An 18,897-nucleotide genomic window follows, 5' to 3' on the forward strand; every position below is an offset into this window, starting at 1 on the left:
ACGTCAGCCTAGAAACCTTAATGACTTGGAGAAGATATGCAAAGAGGAGTGGGACAAAATCCCTCCTGAGATGTGTGCAAACCTGGTGGCCAACTACAAGAAACGTCTGACCTCTGTGATTGCCAACAAGGGTTTTGCCACCAAGTACTAAGTCATATTTTGCAGAGGGGTGAAATACGTATTTCCCTCATTAAAATTAAAATCAATTCATAACATTTTTGACATGCGTTTTTCTGGATTTTTGTTGTTGTTACTCTGTCTCTCACTGTTCAAATAAACCTACCATTAAAATTATAGACTGATAATTTATTTGTCAGTGGGCAAACGTACAAAATCAGCAGGGGATCAAATACTTTTTTCCCTCACTGTATGTGCTTCTCTTGTAAAGGAGATCTCGGTGAAAAGGACAAAACATTAATTTAAAGTCTTGTATAGAAACTTTCGCGACTGCAGGATTTCATACGCTTAGCTTCTTTCGATAAAGTCACGTAGATAGCAAAATAAATCAAGAATTACGAATACACAATAAATAAGTAATGAGAAAAATATTTTGTATTTATTTCCCTACGTGACTTTATCGAAAGAACCTAAGAGTATTCATTTAAAGTGTTTCACAATGCATGTGTATTAACACATTGAGTCGAAGGTATATTAAGAATGTATATACTATACCTACATTACAGACATTACTAAACAATTACAAATGCATACAGTGTGATAATAACATACAATCATTTGTCAATCCATGTCTCCCCACGCCGTTTCGGCCATGGGGATTGTTTGACCATATTTCGCCGTGCTGTTTCACTGCACATTGATGAAGAGGAGATATCACTCGCTACTGATGTTAGGTGTGGCCCTGGACTATGGCTCAGAGCGTCGGGTTATAGCGCAGTGAGCTAACCACAGCTACCACCACCCACCCGCCTCCCCCACCACTACACCCCCCACTCACCACAAACATTAACATGGAGCGAAGTAAAGAACGTGTGTCCATTTATAACATTGATTAATCAATTCACGAATACGCGAATTAATGACCGAAGGCGAACGCACACTGATTGAGACCAACGAACCGCCTCGGCGTTGATTAATTACGAATTCAAATGCTGCACATTGCAAAGATGTGTTTATGGATGAATGCATGCGTGCAAGAAATCGCCCATGGACGGATATAACGCGAGCGCGGAATCGAACAGAAGGCGCTGAATGAACCGTGGGGTGAGTTAAGGAAGGCTGCTGCGCTCCATTCCACTGTCGGAGCAGCAGCGGTGCTGCTGCTGCTGAGCGCAGCAGAATCACGCGGCGGTGATTTCCTGCCGCATGCCTTCTCGCTGCTCCCCACACTTGTCATCGTCCTCAGCCACGATCCATCCACTGTTGGATGGAGGCCTCCCCAAGCCCCTGTACACCTCTCGCGACTGATCCCAGCGATTCGATAATCCACCGAGCAAGCAGCACACGAGGCGATGTCATCATCGCTCCGTTCACTCGGGAGATTGTCCTCTCGGACGAGTTCGGTGATGACAACGATGACGATGGACACCACTGCACCCCCGACAGACTGCCCTGCGTCGTGACAGACCTCAATCCCCCCCCCCCCGCCATGTAATTTCGCAGCAGCCGCAGCAACAACAAAAAAAAACTTGTATCCTCCTGCAAGAGACATCACTCCCCAGCTTCCACGTCACGCCATGGAGATCCAGCGAACGAGCGAGGGAGTGAGAGAGGGAGGAGAGGTAGGGGATGTGGGGGGGGGTAGAGAAAGGCACAGAGGGAGAGAGAGAGAGAGATTAAGAGACGAGAAAGGAGATCCTACACCAGTCGCCAGCACCTTGCGCTGGGGGGTGGAGCGAAGATGTCGTTTCTGCAGACGGAGCCGGGGAACGGCTCCCTCTTTGCGGTGGTCCCTTTAAACCGGTCCGTGGCAGGACCTGGTGAGAACACCTCCTCGGCCACCTGGCGCTCCAAGGCAGGGGACATCACCGTGGGCTCCCTGCTGTCGGTCATCGACCTCGTCACTCTCCTGGGCAACCTGGTGGTGTTCGTGTGCCCCGTGCTGGAGAAGCGCCTGCGGACGGTCACCTACATGTTCATCATGTCCCTGGCCACTGCCGACCTCCTGGTCGCCTGCCTGGTGATGCCCTTCAGGTAAGAGTGCGCGCGACGTTCGATTCAGGGTTGTGCCACTGCGTACGCTTCGCTCGCGTGCTGAACTTCTTTCGCGCCGTACGTAGCCAACCCGTGCTGGAGGTGACGGGGGGGTGAACAACAAATTAAACACAACAACAAGCGGTCACACGCATGCACTGGACAATGGGAGATGTTTTTACTGTACCTGACATCGGATTGGTCTTTCACCTTAGTTGACGTGCATTAACAACAAAAAAGTGTGCAGCTGCCCAAGCGTGAGCCGTTCGTTGTAGGGCGACCACGGTGAATGGACATTGGTGCTGGCTTCTCACAGCTCTTACAATGACGCTGGTGCTGTGCCGACCTTAATAGCTGCTTGCTGACAATGCTTCCTGAACTCAAGTATCGCTGTTCCCCGAAAACATGTCCGGTCACAAACGGAGACTGCACCCTGATGTGACAGGAGCACACTTTCCGTCGGTGAATTTGGCAAGTGTCAAGTACTGCAATGTGATGATGTCCTATTTGATTGTTTTCGCTGTACAATATAACACCAGTAATTTATAGCACCATGTCAATTCTCCCCTAGGGCGTGACTGCTGGGAAATCTACCCCAAAAACGCTGACCACCGAGTCAGTCTACATGCAGAGGCGGTTCGATCCCAGTTTGCGGCTTTTCCCATGCTGACGATCAAGTTTCATTCCACCCAGCACTCCCGTCCGATGTGCAGGAGGCATTTAAGTGGTACTGTAACTGGATATTTGGCAAGAGTATCCCTTCGGTGTTGCGATGTTTTGGTGCCACCGTGCAAATTTTGTGAAAAGCCATCTGTGAAAGCTATCTGCATACTTGCAATTGATTCTCTCAGCTTGATTAATGCTTGGAAATTAATTGATGTAGTTGCATTAATAGAGTTTGACGGAATAGACGGCATGTAACACACGTTGGTGCCGGTCCTTCCATTCTAAACGAATTATGAATGCCTTTTTGGTTTTCAGGTACAAGAATAGTACGAGCACACGACATCGGTACAAAATAATGTGTTATCACACTCAGGCAGACGAATGTTCTTGCGCGAGAATCGCAAGCGATAAGGTTTACGAGAAATTGCTTACCTACCGGTAGTGTCCAATTTTGCCCCTCATGAATCAAGCACCGCAATAACAATTGGACACGTGCAACACGAATCAATAATCGGTGTAATTGCCCATACATTAACGTTCAACCTTTGACCTCGAATTGATTTTTTTCCTCTCCAGGATTTCCACCTCTGAGAAAAATATATTGACACAAAACCAATACTTTTACTGGATGGCAACCATGGGACATTGGTTAAGAAAGAGAGACTGGAGGGTGAATTAAAGGCATGGGAGCTATTTAGCACGCATACCATTGTACAGCTGAGATTGGGAAATGTGGGGAAATATTTCCAACTTCACCAAGCAGTGGATTGAGATTGTTGATCGAGTGACTCACCCACCCCATGCAATCCAAAGTGCTGCATTTGCTGCACAAACATTATCAATGTATGTATGTGTAGTGACATGGAATGGGTCACTATGGCGCGTAGCGCTGGTTGCTGGCAGAGAAGGGCATCTGCAGTTGCAGCAGCCCTGTACTGTCTGCAGGTCACGTGATAAGTCAGAGAGAGGGATGTGGGGCAAAGGTGATTGAGGGGGCACGTGAGGTAAAGCCCGGGAACCTTCTAGTTGGTCCTAGAAGTGGGGCGTGGCCGAAGGTCAGAGAGCGAGGCCACGCTGGGTGGATAAAAGGGGACCCTGAGCGAATGTTCGGGGCCGTTGTTGGAGTGGAACCGTCGTGCTGCTGGAGTCTTTGTCACCATCTTCACTTCCTCGGCGTTGTTAATCAGGCAGCCTGTTAGCTGTCCTGACCATAATGTAGTTACTCCTTGTACCTGTGAAGGCTGTAATAAATAGAGTGACTTCTGCTACTAGTGTCTCTTAGTGACTCACTACATATGTCTAACTTATTTCGCACCGTACGTAGCCAACCTCCTTACGTAGGTGTTGGAGAAGGACCAAAATCATATTTAGAAGTGCATAGCTCCAGTGGCTTCCTCATATTGGAAGGAAGAGCGTTCCAGACGGCCGCGGAAGAGCATCTGAATGCGCGCGATGCAGTGACCATCATTGTTCTATGTCCAGCCTATGCATAAACACGTGAATTAATGTTATACAGCAACGGTGCACGTGTGTAGTCTTACAGATGCATACGGGAATTAATGCCTGCATGCAACTGCCAACTTCTAAAATTTGCAATACCCGTACGCGTTTGTCTCTCCATCAGCGAGAGAAAAACATTTTTTACTTGACTTATCACTTTTGAACTCATCCAAATATGTAATCCAACCGAACTGTGTCACAGGCACTGTTTTAAATTTGACACTTAGAAGAAAATAAACAGTCCAGATAATACCATTTAAATATAATGTAAATTATATTTCAGACAATACAATAAAACAAATGAATGTGATATGAAAGATTTTACGAATATGAACATAAATAGGAAGTTTGTAATAAGCTTTTTGCCCATGGTGGTAGTTACTGCCCGTGGTGGATATTGGTCACTTTTGCCATCCCAGGCAGTACTGGCCAACCCCCTTTGCTCATGGGCTATATAACCCAAACTCAAAATTTTCTAAACTGCTAAAAAATAACGATATCAAATAATAAATCTCAGACTCACATTCAGTTAAACAATGTATGCACATATGTAGTATGTAAATAATAATTCAGCCACATATTTAAATGTACGGTGCAAAAGACGTTCAATATACATGCATAGTTGGTGACTTAGATAAGGCTGAATGAACCGTATGTAAAGAGAGGATCCTTAACATTTGTCAGCATCAATAACTGTAACTGACTAATGATGATACACTAAAATATATCGAAACAAGTCCAGAGTTTGCGTGTACTGAACTAATGCTGCTAAAATAATGCATTCTCAGAGAGATGTTTAGGCATATGGGTTGTGTTTGAAATATTTTACCTTTTTTTAGATGGATAGACATTCATATGAAGGAGACATCTGCTTTTTCATTTTGTTATTGACATAGTCCGCAAGAACAGGCGTTATGTATTATAAACACGGCTGAGAGCAATCTAAATGCAATGTGATGGTTACGTGACGTGCAGTGAGTTTGGTCAAATGAAGTTGTATGCCACATATTTAACAGTACACTATTTTGTATGCTGTGTATATTTAAAACAAACATATAAATGGATTACTGGATTTACTGGCGAGTTCAATAACAATTTATTTTCAGCACTTGGAGGGAAAACTTCTGTAAGTGTTGGATATTAAATTCATTTAATGAGGTCCCCAATGTTTTTGTGTTTGAACCATTAAATCTGTTCTGTCGATGAAAAACGTAATGTTTTTTTGTAATGTACTGTATAATTCGGAGTATATACAGTAGTGGAGTGTACCTGTAGGTGACCATTAAAAACCCGAAATATCACTCAAGAATAAATCACTGCATACCTAAGCCATCATGGTGCTTGAATCCATTGGTCCGAAAATGACTTATCAGTACCAACCAGGGTGGCAAATGCCAACAAGGAATTTCTCATAGCATTTTGTCTTTAAATCACACATATGTATGATAGCAAGGTCACTGTGGTTGCTTGTTTCATGATAAAAAAAATGGTTAAAGGGTACAAAAGTATGTTCGATAGATAATACCATAAAAAACCAAATGTTATCTGAAACATCTAAAAAGTATGGAAATACAGAGGAAGTGTGTGTGTAAAAACAGACAGTATTTCTCCTAAGCGTCCTGCCCATTGTAAATACCCCCATGGTGGATATGTCATATACTCTACTGGTAGCTTTTTCCACTCCAGTTAGTACTGAACAACAACCCCTTTGGTGCATGGGCAATAAACAAAACTCCAAATATCAAATTTTCCTGTGGCTAAACTGCAATAACTCTTACAAGTTAAAACATATCTATGCATGTGTATGTATCATGCAAACAATAACACGGCCACATGGTGATCTCTGTCGAGGCGGTGACTTGAACAAAGCTGAGAGCATTGTACACGCAATGTGGTGGTCACATGACATGCAATCAAGGGGTGATGGGAGTCGTGTCTTCCTGATTTTCGTGTGCTCTTGCATTTACAAACAATGTATGCCGGGTTTATCAGAGTTCAATAACAAGTTCTGTTGCACTTTGAGGGACGAAACTTCTCTAAGTGCTGCATATCGGCTGCCTGTTTTAATGAGACTTCCCAATATTCTTGTGCATCTTCTATTAAATCTGTTTTGGTGACCGAAAAGTTGTCTCGTTGGAATGGACAATTAATTCCACAAACTACACGTACAGTGTACTTGTAAAGTGGAAATTAAAGACCTTGCCATTTATTCACACATATAAATCACTGAATGAATATGCAATAGTCCAATTTCCAAAATCTATAACTTGCCTGCTACTATACAAAAAACAAAACTCTCGTACTGACTAATTTTCAGCTTTGTAGATCTCCTTTATAGTGGCAATACATCTTAACAGACTTGCAACAATAAAAAAAAGACATTGATATACAGCTAAAAGGTAAGGTGGCGATGGTAAATAATAAAACTAACGTGGCAGCCAAGGGATGAAATACACCCGCGAGTACTGGATGCACCATTGAGGAGATGGAGTGATGAAATCAGCACGTGTGCAAGTGCAATGCGGAGTAATGCATCGCAGGATTATGAGAGATGGCAGCAGTTTGGGGAGGCTTCCATCCAGCAGTGGATTAACCACAGCCGTTGATTAAGCAGCAATGGCATACGGCACATTAGACAAACGCGCATTGTAGGCGACAGCTCTGGCACTTTGTTAACATAGCGGAGCGGACGCTCTGTGAGGTTCGATCAAATATTGATTTGCGATCTTCCAACCACGATGCATCAGCATCATTTACGAGGTTACAGGACGTTGGATGTTCGGGCGGATCTTCTGCAAGGTGTGGATCTCCTTCGACGTGATGTTCTGCACCGCCTCCATCGTCACGCTCTGCTTCATCAGCCTCGACCGCTACTGCTCCGTCTCGGCGCCCCACCGCTATGTGCGCAGGATGTCCCGCCGACGGTCAGTGCACTCAATCAGTTGTCTCAAAATTCTTCAACGCCAGTGGCGACGGAACAGCCAATGCACAGCTCCCCAATTACATCAGCACGCTCAGTACATGGGCATACGCGGTCGTTTTGCATAGTTTTATTTGCCTGTTGTCGTGCCGACCATTGTGCTGTTTCCCATGATGCCAGATTTTTTGCCACGATTTGAAGAAACTGAAGAAGCTCCCAGCACGTTGAGTGAAACGTTGAACATCGTACCGAGCAACACGCGGTCCAGCCAAAGCACGCATCAGAGAGTTATGTTCAGATGTCACTTCGGTGGGATGCTCTTGACTGGATGACCTAGAAAGCTATACCATGTGTTACTCTGAATACAGATGTTTTTTTATACTTGTGCCACTAAAACTAGCGTGAGGAACCGTTCCTTACTGGGGGTCGAATAGGACTTTCAGATACCTTTGGCTGGCCCCAGATTAGTTGCCATACCAAGATAGTATGCATTCACTGTGCTCAAAATAGCTTAAAAAACAACAGGTGACTGAACGCACTAAAAATTAGAAACAGTGTTGCCAGGAAACAAATATTCCCCTCTAGTACTCAATTAGTGCGGCTAAGATGGCTGCTACGATGGATAAATACGTAAATATAATTTACGTGCTGTTTCTAAATGGTGGGGCTCATGTATGTAAATTGAACTTCTTTCGCACCATACGTAGCCGACCGTGCTAATCGGAGGTGCGGCGGAAGGACAACAAACTAAACACAAAAAGCCGTTCGAAAGACGTGATTTTTCAATCTATATTTAAAAGTGTATAGCTCCAGTGGCATCATAGTGTCGGAAGGGCCATGCAATATCAAATGGAGTCTTGGGTCGTGTATGGCCAGTGGGTTGCACGTTCCCCACCCCTCGACGATAATGACGCTGGTGTTTAAGTTATTTTTTTACACGACTGGCAGGATGCAGAGCAGCTTTTTCCCACCCTTGACGTCACAGGTCGCCCACGTGCAGCCTCACGTTAATGCAACTTGCTGCATGTTCACTTCATATGCTCGGCTCACCAGGCGCTGTCGATGTTATCTGCCTGCCAACACTTCCACTTGAGCCTATTACAGGCTGCAAAACTGAGTTGTCATGGATTTGCAATGCAGCTGAATTAATAAACGATACGAAAGCAGCTATAAAGATCAAAGGTCAAAATGAAAATGAACTTTTTTTTAATTATGAGCAGAGAACCCGTTTCTCCGCAATGGCATAAAACAGGGATTTGCTTAGGGTTCCAATGCCAAATATAATATTTTTAAATCAAAATATTATAAACATTTTGAGATGCAAAAATATCTATAAGCAGTGCCTGTCCACTCTCTATCCCATAATAACCCCCCCCCCCCCCGATGATCATAAGGTTTATCTCACCTATAGTGAAAACATTTTGATTTAAAGCTTTCGTGACTGCAGGGATTCATATTCTTGGTTCTTTCGGTAAAGTCACTTTACCAAAAGAACCAAGAATATCACCTACAGTGAGGGAAAAAAGTATTTGATCCCCTGCTGATTTTGTACGTTTGCCCACTGACAAATAAATGATCAGTCTATAATTTTAATGGAAGGTTTATTTGAACAGTGAGAGACAGAATAACAACAACAAAATCCAGAAAAACGCATGTCAAAAATGTTATAAATTGATTTGGATTTTTATGAGTGAAATAAGTATTTGACCCCCACTCAATCAGAAAGATTTCTGGCTCCCAGGTGTCCTTTATACAGGTAATGAGCTGATCTCAGCTTGTTACCTGTATAAAAGACACCTGTCCACAGAAGCAATCAATCAGATTCCAAACTCTCCACCATGGCCAAGACCAAAGAGCTCTCCAAGGATGTCAGGGACAAGATTGTAGACCTACACAAGGCTGGAATGGGCTACAAGACCATTGCCAAGCAGCTTGGTGAGAAGGTGACTACAGTTGGTGCTGTTATTCGCAAATGGAAGAAACTTAAAAGAACTGGCAATCTCCCTCGGCCTGGGGCTCCATGCAAGATCTCACCTCGTGGAGTTGCAATGATCATGAGAACGGTGAGGAATCAGCCCAGAACTACACGGGAGGATCATGTCAATGATCTCAAGGCAGCTGGGACCATAGTCACCAAGAAAACAATTGGTAACACACTACGCCGTGAAGGACTGAAATCCTGCAGCGCCCGCAAGGTCCCCCTGCTCAAGAAAGCACATATACATGCCCGTCTGAAGTTTGCCAATGAACATCTGAATGATTCAGAGGACAACTGGGTGAAAGTGTTGTGGTCAGATGAGACCAAAATGGAGCTCTTTCGCATCAACTCAACTCGCCGTGTTTGGAGAAGGAGGAATGCTGCCTATGACCCCAAGAACACCATCCCCACCGTCAAACATGGAAGTGGAAACATTATGCTTTGCGGGTGTTTTTCTGCTAAGGGGACAGGACAACTTCACCACATCAGCCAGGGCATGGGTCGTGGATGGGTATTCCAGCATGACAATGACCCAAAACACACGGCCAAGGCAACAAGGAGTGGCTCAAGAAGAAGCACATTAAGGTCCTGGAGTGGCCTAGCCAGTCTCCAGACCTTAATCCCATAGAAAATCTGTGGAGGGAGCTGAAGGTTCGAGTTGCCAAATGTCAGCCTCGAAACCTTAATGACTTGGAAAAGATCTGCAAAGAGGAGTGGGACAAAATCCCTCCTGAGATGTGTGCAAACCTGGTGCCCAACTACAAGAAACGTCTGACCTCTGTGATTGCCAACAAGGGTTTTGCCACCAAGTACTAAGTCATGTTTTGCAGAGGGGTCAAATACTTATTTCCCTCATTAAAATGCAAATCAATTTATAACATTTTTGACGTGCGTTTTTTCTGGATGTTTTTGTTGTTACTCTGTCTCTCACCGTTCAAATAAACCTACCATTAAAATTATAGACTGATCATTTCTTTGTCAGTGGGCAAACGTCCAAAATCAGCAGGGGATCAAATACTTTTTTTCCTCACTGTATAGTGCTTGAGTTCTAAGCATGTGAGCTGTCAACAGCCAGTGTCGCAGATGACCAGATTACAAAATCAATTACTGAGTTCATTGGAGTGTTTCCCTTTTACCTCTACACAAAAGCTATTTAAAAATTATTTTCCTATCTTACACAACACTTCCCAGCTAAAAGCCAAGGTCACAGATGTTGCACCTCAAATAAACCCGATGAGCAATGCGAGCATTATTGCAGTGGCTGAGTAAGAGATATTTTCGTGACATTACATTAATGCAAAAAAATAAAAATAGCTCAATGGCTTTGTGAATAAGCAGATGGTCAATAGACACTTAAATAACACCATTAATATACAACCTTTTGTCAATTTAAAGCTTTCGTGACTGCAAGGATTCATCTTCTTTGGTTCTTTCGGTAAAGTCACGTATTCTCATTCTACGTGACTTTACCGAAAGAACCAAAGAAGATTAACCTTTTGTCAATTCACTGCTGATTAAAGGAATTCTCACATGGTGTCAGTCATGGGGGTTGTTTGATCATCTTTAGCACAGTGTGAGTTCTTGAAAGTGGGCCCACAGAGACAATTAAGTAGTTTAAATTTAAATCATTCCACTTGTGCCTGACAAAAGAAATAGGATTAAAATTGTCACATGTGAGGTCTTTATTAAGAAGAGGAAGCATTAAGACTGGGGTTATGTGTGACAATTCTTCATTTTTATATAATCAATGAAACCAACATTGATCATGGTAAAGGAATGTCAAATTCCGTTGTCAGGAATATTCTCTAATGAGATGATTACACCCACATAGAGAATCCTTGCAAACGAATTTCCTTCACTAAATTCCGCACCCTTTCCACTCACTGTTGACCTCATAATAAATTACAATAAGTCCTTGCTTTAAGCCTGGGAGTGGGGGGAAAAAAACTATAACACAAAAGGATTGATATGACCCGAGATTTTATTTCATATGGCCTGCCACATTGAAATGTCCTGGACACGATGCGTATCTGTTACTACAGGCATCTTAGTTGCACTATTCTGGTATAAGAGCGGAATAATTTCAACCTAATAACATTTCAGTACACTCAATTACTTGTTACCTCAAGAGCCTCTTGCAGTTACAGAGGAGGGTGAGATATGTGTGTAAACGTGTGTCCTTGCAAAGATATTTGAAAGTCCTTATCAGCCCTCGATTAAGGAAAAGGTTCCCCAATCAATGCTTAAAGCATTGTCCGGAGTTTTCTTGTTGCACACTGAATGTGTGGCTTTGTGTGTGTTCTCTCAGATGCGTAGCCATGACCGCCGCCATCTGGGTGTACTCCTCACTCATCTCCTTCCTGCCAGTCATGCGCGGCTGGAACGAGATTCCCGGCCTGGACTTCGACTCGAGCCGCGAGTGCGTGTTTGTCACGAACCGCACCTTCGCTGTCGTGGCCTCGGCTCTCGCCTTCTACATCCCCTTCCTCGTCATGTGCACCATGTACTTCTTCATCTACCGAGCCTCCAGGCTCAAGGCGGCGCGCATCATGTCGCAGACGCTGGACATCCACTACCACCCCAAGAGCAGGCGTCCCAACAACCTGCAGCTCGAGCACAAGGCCACGCGCACCATGAGCATCATCATCTCGGCGTTCGTCCTGTGCTGGCTGCCGTACTTCTTCTTCAACGTCTTCATTGGCTTCTACTCGAACAACGAAGACTCCGCACACGTCGTGCAAATGGCGTTTAAGGTGATTACCTGGCTGGGCTACTGCAACTCGGCCATCAACCCGATGCTCTACGCATTCCTCAACCGTGACTTCCAGCACGCTCTGCGGAAGATTTTCATCTGCCGCCGACTACGCTCCAAGGTGGACATTGGCGAGGACATGGTCTCCATCGTCACGTACTCAAAAACCGCACTAGAGGCGGACAATGCTGCTGCTGCTGCTGCCAAAGGAATGACCATCATTAAGCAGAAGCAGACATTGTGATTAAAAGGTGTACTTCTGCTTCTAAATAGCAGCTTACGTAAACATAAAGCACATAATTCTTGGTTCTTTCGGTAAAGTCACGTAGAAGGGAAACAATTAAATAATAAAAATATAAAACAATAAAATTCTCACAGTGAGAATCCCTGCAGTCACGAAAGCTTTAAATAAAAAAATAAAGCACATAAGTTAAGCCTGCTTCGATCCACAATGATTCCATCAATCCGAATTCTCAGTGAAGGTCAACTGAACAAAACTTTTACCGGTGTTTTGTGTCCAGAATCATTTTAATTAAATTAATAATTGTGTTTTGTCATAGTCCATGACTGCAATGACAACATTTATCAGTAAAGCCAAACTGTACATATGGAACTATGGTGTTTATTTTGGAAACTTGATTAATCTGGACACTGGAAAGTATGGGTTATTCATATTTCTTATATTCAAGACAATCCATTGGTTGCTGGACATTTAAAGTTTAACGAAATGAGTAACAATGTATCACGTCATTGTGGCTTATGTGGTTGTTTTATGGAACCATATATATATAAATACTGTAAATGTATAATACGTCTCATGTTACGTGAATCAATTGTCCATTATGTGATGTACTTTTAAAATTGTGTCATCTAAAAAAAAATGCACAAATTAAAAAAGTTAATCAAGTCATTGAAGGTGATTGCGTCGCTAAATAGTGGAACAGAATGACATGTCTGGATGCTAATAATGTATAACATACAGTATATCAACAGTGTACTTATAACAGCACTTGTGAAATATTGCATCTCAAATTGAAGAGATTGTGCAATCATGGTGTGAATATACACTTGAAGCTGTACACAATTCAATACGTGATACATACAATACATATTTTAAAAATTGTACCCATAATTGCATACAACTTCATGATAAGTACATTTGAAGAGACATTTTTAGCAAATTTCATTTTTTGTGGCAGATTTTTATTTTTGTGGCTCAACTACAAATCATCCTTTGGGTACCAAATACGAACATTTTGAATTGAAAATGTTTTAAACTAGAAATTAAAAGTAAATATTTGTTGTCACAATGTTGAGCAGCCTAATTATCCAGTTCAAATATTGCTTTGAAAAAAATCAAAACCTCACCATAAAAATGAAGCTTGGAAAACAATGAAAAGTAAAAAACGGTGTCTGCCAAAATTGGAATGTCAACAAGGTGGCACAAATGTTGGCATTAGAAACATCTGGCAGAATCCAACAGATGGAACAGCCACAGGTCAAGCTATTAAAATACGTATACCTTTTGTTAAAGCCCATGTGGACTGCCAAGCTGGAAAACCAATTTCTAGAAAGGTCTACTGAGACTTGAGACATGTCAGGATTTTTAAGGTTCGTAGCTGCAAAAGTGTTATTATCTTCAAGCACAGGTTGTTTGTGGTAAACGCAGTTTTGTTGTAATGGTAATGGATAAATTATAACTTTAAAAAAATGACAGTAAAATTTATATTATAATTACCCATAGGTATGTTTTTTGTGTCCACTAATGCTCATATCTGTTACAAGGCACATTCGTGGATGGAAACAAAACATATCTAAAATAAATAATCCTATATCCAAATCACCTGGAATGCACCTGCTCTTGTCAGATTGGGAAGCAAAGCTGGTTGAGCCTAGAGCTTGGCAGGGAAGGCACCAGGCATGAGACATGTTGTTATATGCGATGTTGAGGAACCATCGAGGCCAGTGGAGAATAATCCATAGTTGTAATGTACTATGCCCCGGCGTCTATGTCACCCTCGTTTACCAACCCACACCGACCATCGTAGTGGAGTATGTTCAACTAATCATCATTACCTGCAAGGCGTAGGGGAGGCCCTTATACAGAAATTGATTGTCAAAAGTGCTATATATGTACGTTCCATGCAATACCTATTATACAATCACAGTTCATGAGGCGGCTGAGAGAAAATTTTATGAACATGGCATCTTAACGATTTTGCTACTGATAGTGAAACAATTATACAATAAAGAATCCCATACATTTCTGAAACTGCAGTGCAAAAAAAAGAACAATACTGCTGCAGTGTTCTGGAGAATGTCTTTCCCTTATCCATCATTTAAAACATATGTTAAGTTTCACAGACAAAAGAGAGCCCTCTTTTTGTTCCCAATTATAACTCTGTTTTCCCTTTGACAATGGCTTAAATAAAAGGTTTGAAATGTTTGCTGAGGTGAGTCATAGCACAGGAAATCATATGAAGAGTCACATCAATGTTGATCCCCAATGCCCTTTTGAGTTTTACTGAACCTGCACTAAAATAATACTATCCCCCAGTCCACAGCTTGCTTCAATTCCCTAGTAACAATATGCATGTTGCCTCTGAGTCACTGGGGTATATTAAAATCGGGCCAAGTTGAACAATCACAAACCATATATGGTGTCCGTTCCATCTGTTACGAAGCCTTCGCGTATACGGGTTCATATTCAGACCAGGGATGAATATTAAGAGCTGTTTACAAAGTGAAATACGGTAATGCATAAATCTAGAAAACGCATTTTACTCAAAATCTGGCTTGTCAGTGGCAGGCTTGTAAGTGGCATATTCGCCACAAATCTTAAGTGGTAGCACTTAGCGTTGTATTTTTTCTTATAAAAGAGGTATGCCAATGATCAATTTAGTGTGAAAAAAACGATCTAGGAAGCGAGATTGGTGATAGTGATTTTTTTTTAATCTGGCAGCAAACGTTTGGTTTTAATTATATAAGTGGCACCTTGTTTCATAAATTGCAGATGAGCAGGCTTTTCAACTTTCAAAGCGCATTCACTTGTGATGTGCTATTGGAACAACGGTGTTCTAGTAATTAGGGTAAAATACATTCTGATTGCAAGTCAGTGTGTGTTGTGATGTACAGATTCGTTCTCTATGGATTTAACATGCCTTTGATACATATGACATTCGTGGAGAACACATGCATTTTACATATTCCACGTGGATGTTTAACAAATTATATTGTTCTATTTCAATGAAATAAAATGTTACAAAATATATTGTTTTCCTCTCTTACAAGACCAATAAACACATGATCAGTCATGTGATTTTTAAATTAATGTTTATTGCCCATCATGGGTTCCAATTACTGTGAATGCACATGGTATTGTTTGCACTTTAACCATGTAAGGGCCCATTTATAATAATTTTCTGTTATCCCATGGAGACCTGGATGGCTGCATATATGCTGCAGTATAAGGGTCAGCAAGTATTTTGTAGGTAATTTTAAAATATACATTTTCCCATCGGATTTGTATTTTTTTTTACCTTATGCAATTTTATTAATGTTGCAGGAAGTCTATTTTAATAAATCACCGTTTATAAACATGTCACCACAAAATAGGGTTTGATGGAAAAGAATAAAACATATATACACACATGAACCTTATGGCGGTACCCCGGGGTACCATAGTACCCCGGCTCTCGCATAATGTCCGTGATGCAGTCATCTTTAGTCCGTTGATGGTCGGCAATCGACTCATCGAGACGAGCGGTACACGATGCACGATTCAAAGTTGATTTTTTCGATAACGGATTTTTGATGTTAATGTTTGGCATTTTGATATCGCAGAGTAGCACCGATTTCGGATTGATTGGTACCCCAGTCGCGGAGTTAATTACACCCCTGGACAAAATGTAAAACCCTTAACGAGTAAAAACTGTGTGAGAGAGTGGTAGCGCAGTGTTTAGTACACTGCGCTATGAACCCAATGACTTGAGTTTAATTGAGAGCCATGAAAAACATACATATTGCATGATAACCGAACCTATCTTAGGCCCAATTTACCAACCCATACAGATTTGTATTGACTAAGGGCGGTGCTATACACGACGTTGCACACGATCTAAAGTTACAGATACTTTTTTGGTTGATTGTAATTCTACAACAGAAAAACAGCCCCAATATAATCACAACATATCGTAATTATTTGCATTTTAGATATTAATATATTGATTCAAATAATCAAGAGAGTGATGAATACGAAACACATTTTTGCTATTCTGACAGAAGAGTACGGTAGATGAAAAACTCCAACACTATTTCGTTGCCAAAGCAAAACGTTTCTGATAAGCGCCTCTTGTAGTTCATGGGACCAGCAGATATTGTACCACCCACCTATGGGAGAAAATCTGAAATAGTACCTATTTATTTAGTTATACGTCTAATAACAATTAATTACTTGGTAACCCACTCATAATAAACGGTTGACACCGAATGCACTGTTGTTGACCACATTAAGAAATTGGACCACTAGAATTATATGCCATCTGAGCTGGTTCCCACAAGGGAAATATCTCGTCTGTACTTATGGCCTATTAGTTCACTTTTCACTGCAAGACTTATCATGGCTTCTGGTCACAATACAGTTGAACTGATATATTTTAAGCCTTTCTGACTAATGTCGAAAGCGTCACAGAATGTGCTCTGTATTTCCCCTTCTGTCTGAAAATGGGGAGGATGACAACTTGCCTAAAGGTGATCCCATAGGAATGAAATGTAATTAAAAAGTTTGGGTTACTTTTGTGGACTTACCCAACAGAAAATTGGCTAAATTGATCCAGCGGATGCCCCAGAAATTGACAACAAATCCAGCGTGACAAAGATTAGCCTTGCCGGCCAGGCCATGTGTGACGTAACCTCCCGCACCTCCCCTCCTCACGTCACTATGTACTATGTTATCTCATCGTGTGGCTTGAAATGCAAAAGATCTCATCACGAATTAAATACCTCTGAAAACAAATGCATTGGTAAGCGTTGGAGAATCCATGTGTATCCATGCTTTTTTTTCTTGTTCAATTTTGCCAACCACTGATCCATTCTTTTCACATTATCTATTCAGTCGTGAAAAAAACAATCATTGGATTGGACAAAACCATCTAGCTACTGTAGTTACATCTTATAGAAGCACTATACTACATGTATGGGTGATCAAACACAAGTCAATTACTTGATGTGCATGTTAACCATTGCACCAATGCCACAACGTGAAGGAAATAAAAGTAAACCCTATTTCACATCGGTTGATTTGCCATTTTACGACCAAAAACCCCCACTGAGAACATCACAGGCACCTTTTTTGCAAGAGTTCAATTCATAGCAGCAGATGTGCACCCTGTTTGCTGGGCACTTGGGATCAGGAGGCATCAAGAATTTATGGCTAACCTTTTGGAAGAGTGTCTGAGCTTATCACAAACAGGACGGCGTTATTGCCTGGGAGCAAACAGTACATACCAGCCATGTGGTGAAATTGTCAACTATTTTGTGAACCGGGCCATTTGTGATTTCTCACGTAAACAATTTGATGTCAGCATTACTTAGTCACGAATTTGTTTGGTTCAAAATGCTTAGTTCAGCAATGCCCTTTGTACATTTCCCTGCATTATGCAGACAAATTTAACATTGGATACGTTTTCACAAAATGCCTTTCAGACCATCGACAATAAACTGTAAAATATATGATCAAAGAAGACAATTTTGGAGGAAAACATGCAATGTAAGTGTACAAAGATGACACAATTTGCTTATAACCATATAGTGTACGTTTTGTTGATTCTGATAACCAAATACAGGGTGCTTCAAATGTTTTTTTTTACACTTCTGAGAATTTGCAACAATGCCACAAGAAATGTGCTGCCTTCGGGGCTCTGGAGACCACCTGGAGAAGATTCCAGGCGTGTGTTGACAATGATGCTGAACAAATGGAGACTTTTTAAAGCTATTAACATTCATTTGTTATCATGTCACAGTGTATTATCACCCGTTCTTTTTACATTAAAAACGATAGTCCCATGTAAATGTTAACATTGTTTGGAAGCACCCCGTATAATCACGTGTGGTTCAACCAAAATAAAGCCCAAATGTTTTTTTTTAAACGACAATATAATCAGCAATCATGATCAATCCACTGCTGAATGAAGGGCTCCTAGAAGCCAATACCGTCTCTCAGGTTTGTGATGCAACATTCACATCGCAACTACACAAGAGCTACTTTCATTGCTCCATCTCCACAGTGCTCTCAAGCATCTTCCTTTCTTAAAAACTAAACTATTTTTTTTATTTTACCAGATAAGGACCACTGAACTATAGAGCTCTTTTTCAGAAGCGACCTGGTCACAAATGGTAGCTCAATGAAGTGACTTGTCAGGTAGAAATGTATAACAGCCAAATACTGGAAACCCATATTTCTACACGTGGAGGGAAAAGAACGGAGGACCTGGAGAAAAAATACACGTGACCATGGGGAGAACATACAAACGCCAAATACACAGGCATCGTTGTTAGTCTAGATCACCAGACATCATCACTTCTAGCAATAAACATGTCCTGCCCAAGCTCCACTTACTTTTCTTGCGGGTAAATGTGGTGACCTCTCACGTGTATATATTCTCTAGCCCATCCATTTCTCTTTCTCTCTCAGTGCCATTCCAAGCATGCGCCTCCCCAAGCGTCTTTGCAATTTTTTTTTTATCGAACTTGACCTACGTACGTACTGTATGTTGAACTTCTTTCACACTGTAGGTAGCCAACCGTGATTATCAGAGGTGCGAAATTGAAAAGCAACATTCCAATAGGCCTAAACGAGAGGCATTTTAACAACCTAGAAAATGGAACATTCCACCCATAAACACACTTATATAAATAATAAACGTTGACCCG

At 41.8% G+C, this 18,897-nt stretch overlaps 1 protein-coding gene across 1 annotated transcript; it reads left to right on the plus strand.

The window, feature by feature from the left end:
* The first annotated feature begins 1,631 nt into the window (after positions 1-1,631).
* Positions 1,632-15,236, plus strand: LOC116940537 (histamine H2 receptor-like). Its single transcript, XM_032950485.2, has 3 exons — positions 1,632-2,151; positions 7,065-7,241; positions 11,524-15,236. The coding sequence occupies exons 1-3, from the start codon at positions 1,859-1,861 to the stop codon at positions 12,209-12,211; spliced, it is 1,158 nt and encodes a 385-aa protein (XP_032806376.1). The 5' UTR covers positions 1,632-1,858; the 3' UTR covers positions 12,212-15,236.
* Positions 15,237-18,897: the final 3,661 nt, after the last annotated feature.

The sequence above is a fragment of the Petromyzon marinus genome, chromosome 9 (assembly GCF_048934315.1).
Source record: "Petromyzon marinus isolate PM22_M1 ecotype Great Lakes invasive population chromosome 9, UKy_Petmar_22M1.pri1.0, whole genome shotgun sequence".
Taxonomy (NCBI): Eukaryota; Metazoa; Chordata; class Hyperoartia; order Petromyzontiformes; family Petromyzontidae; genus Petromyzon; species Petromyzon marinus.

Bases quoted from the DNA above. Each gene is read 5' to 3' on its own strand.
- LOC116940537 (XM_032950485.2), top strand. From the start codon at position 1,859: ATGTCGTTTCTGCAGACGGAGCCGGGGAACGGCTCCCTCTTTGCGGTG. The intron at 2,152-7,064 runs GTAAGAGTGCGC...ACGATGCATCAG, and splicing joins TGCCTGGTGATGCCCTTCAG to CATCATTTACGAGGTTACAG. The intron at 7,242-11,523 runs GTCAGTGCACTC...GTGTTCTCTCAG, and splicing joins CGCAGGATGTCCCGCCGACG to ATGCGTAGCCATGACCGCCG.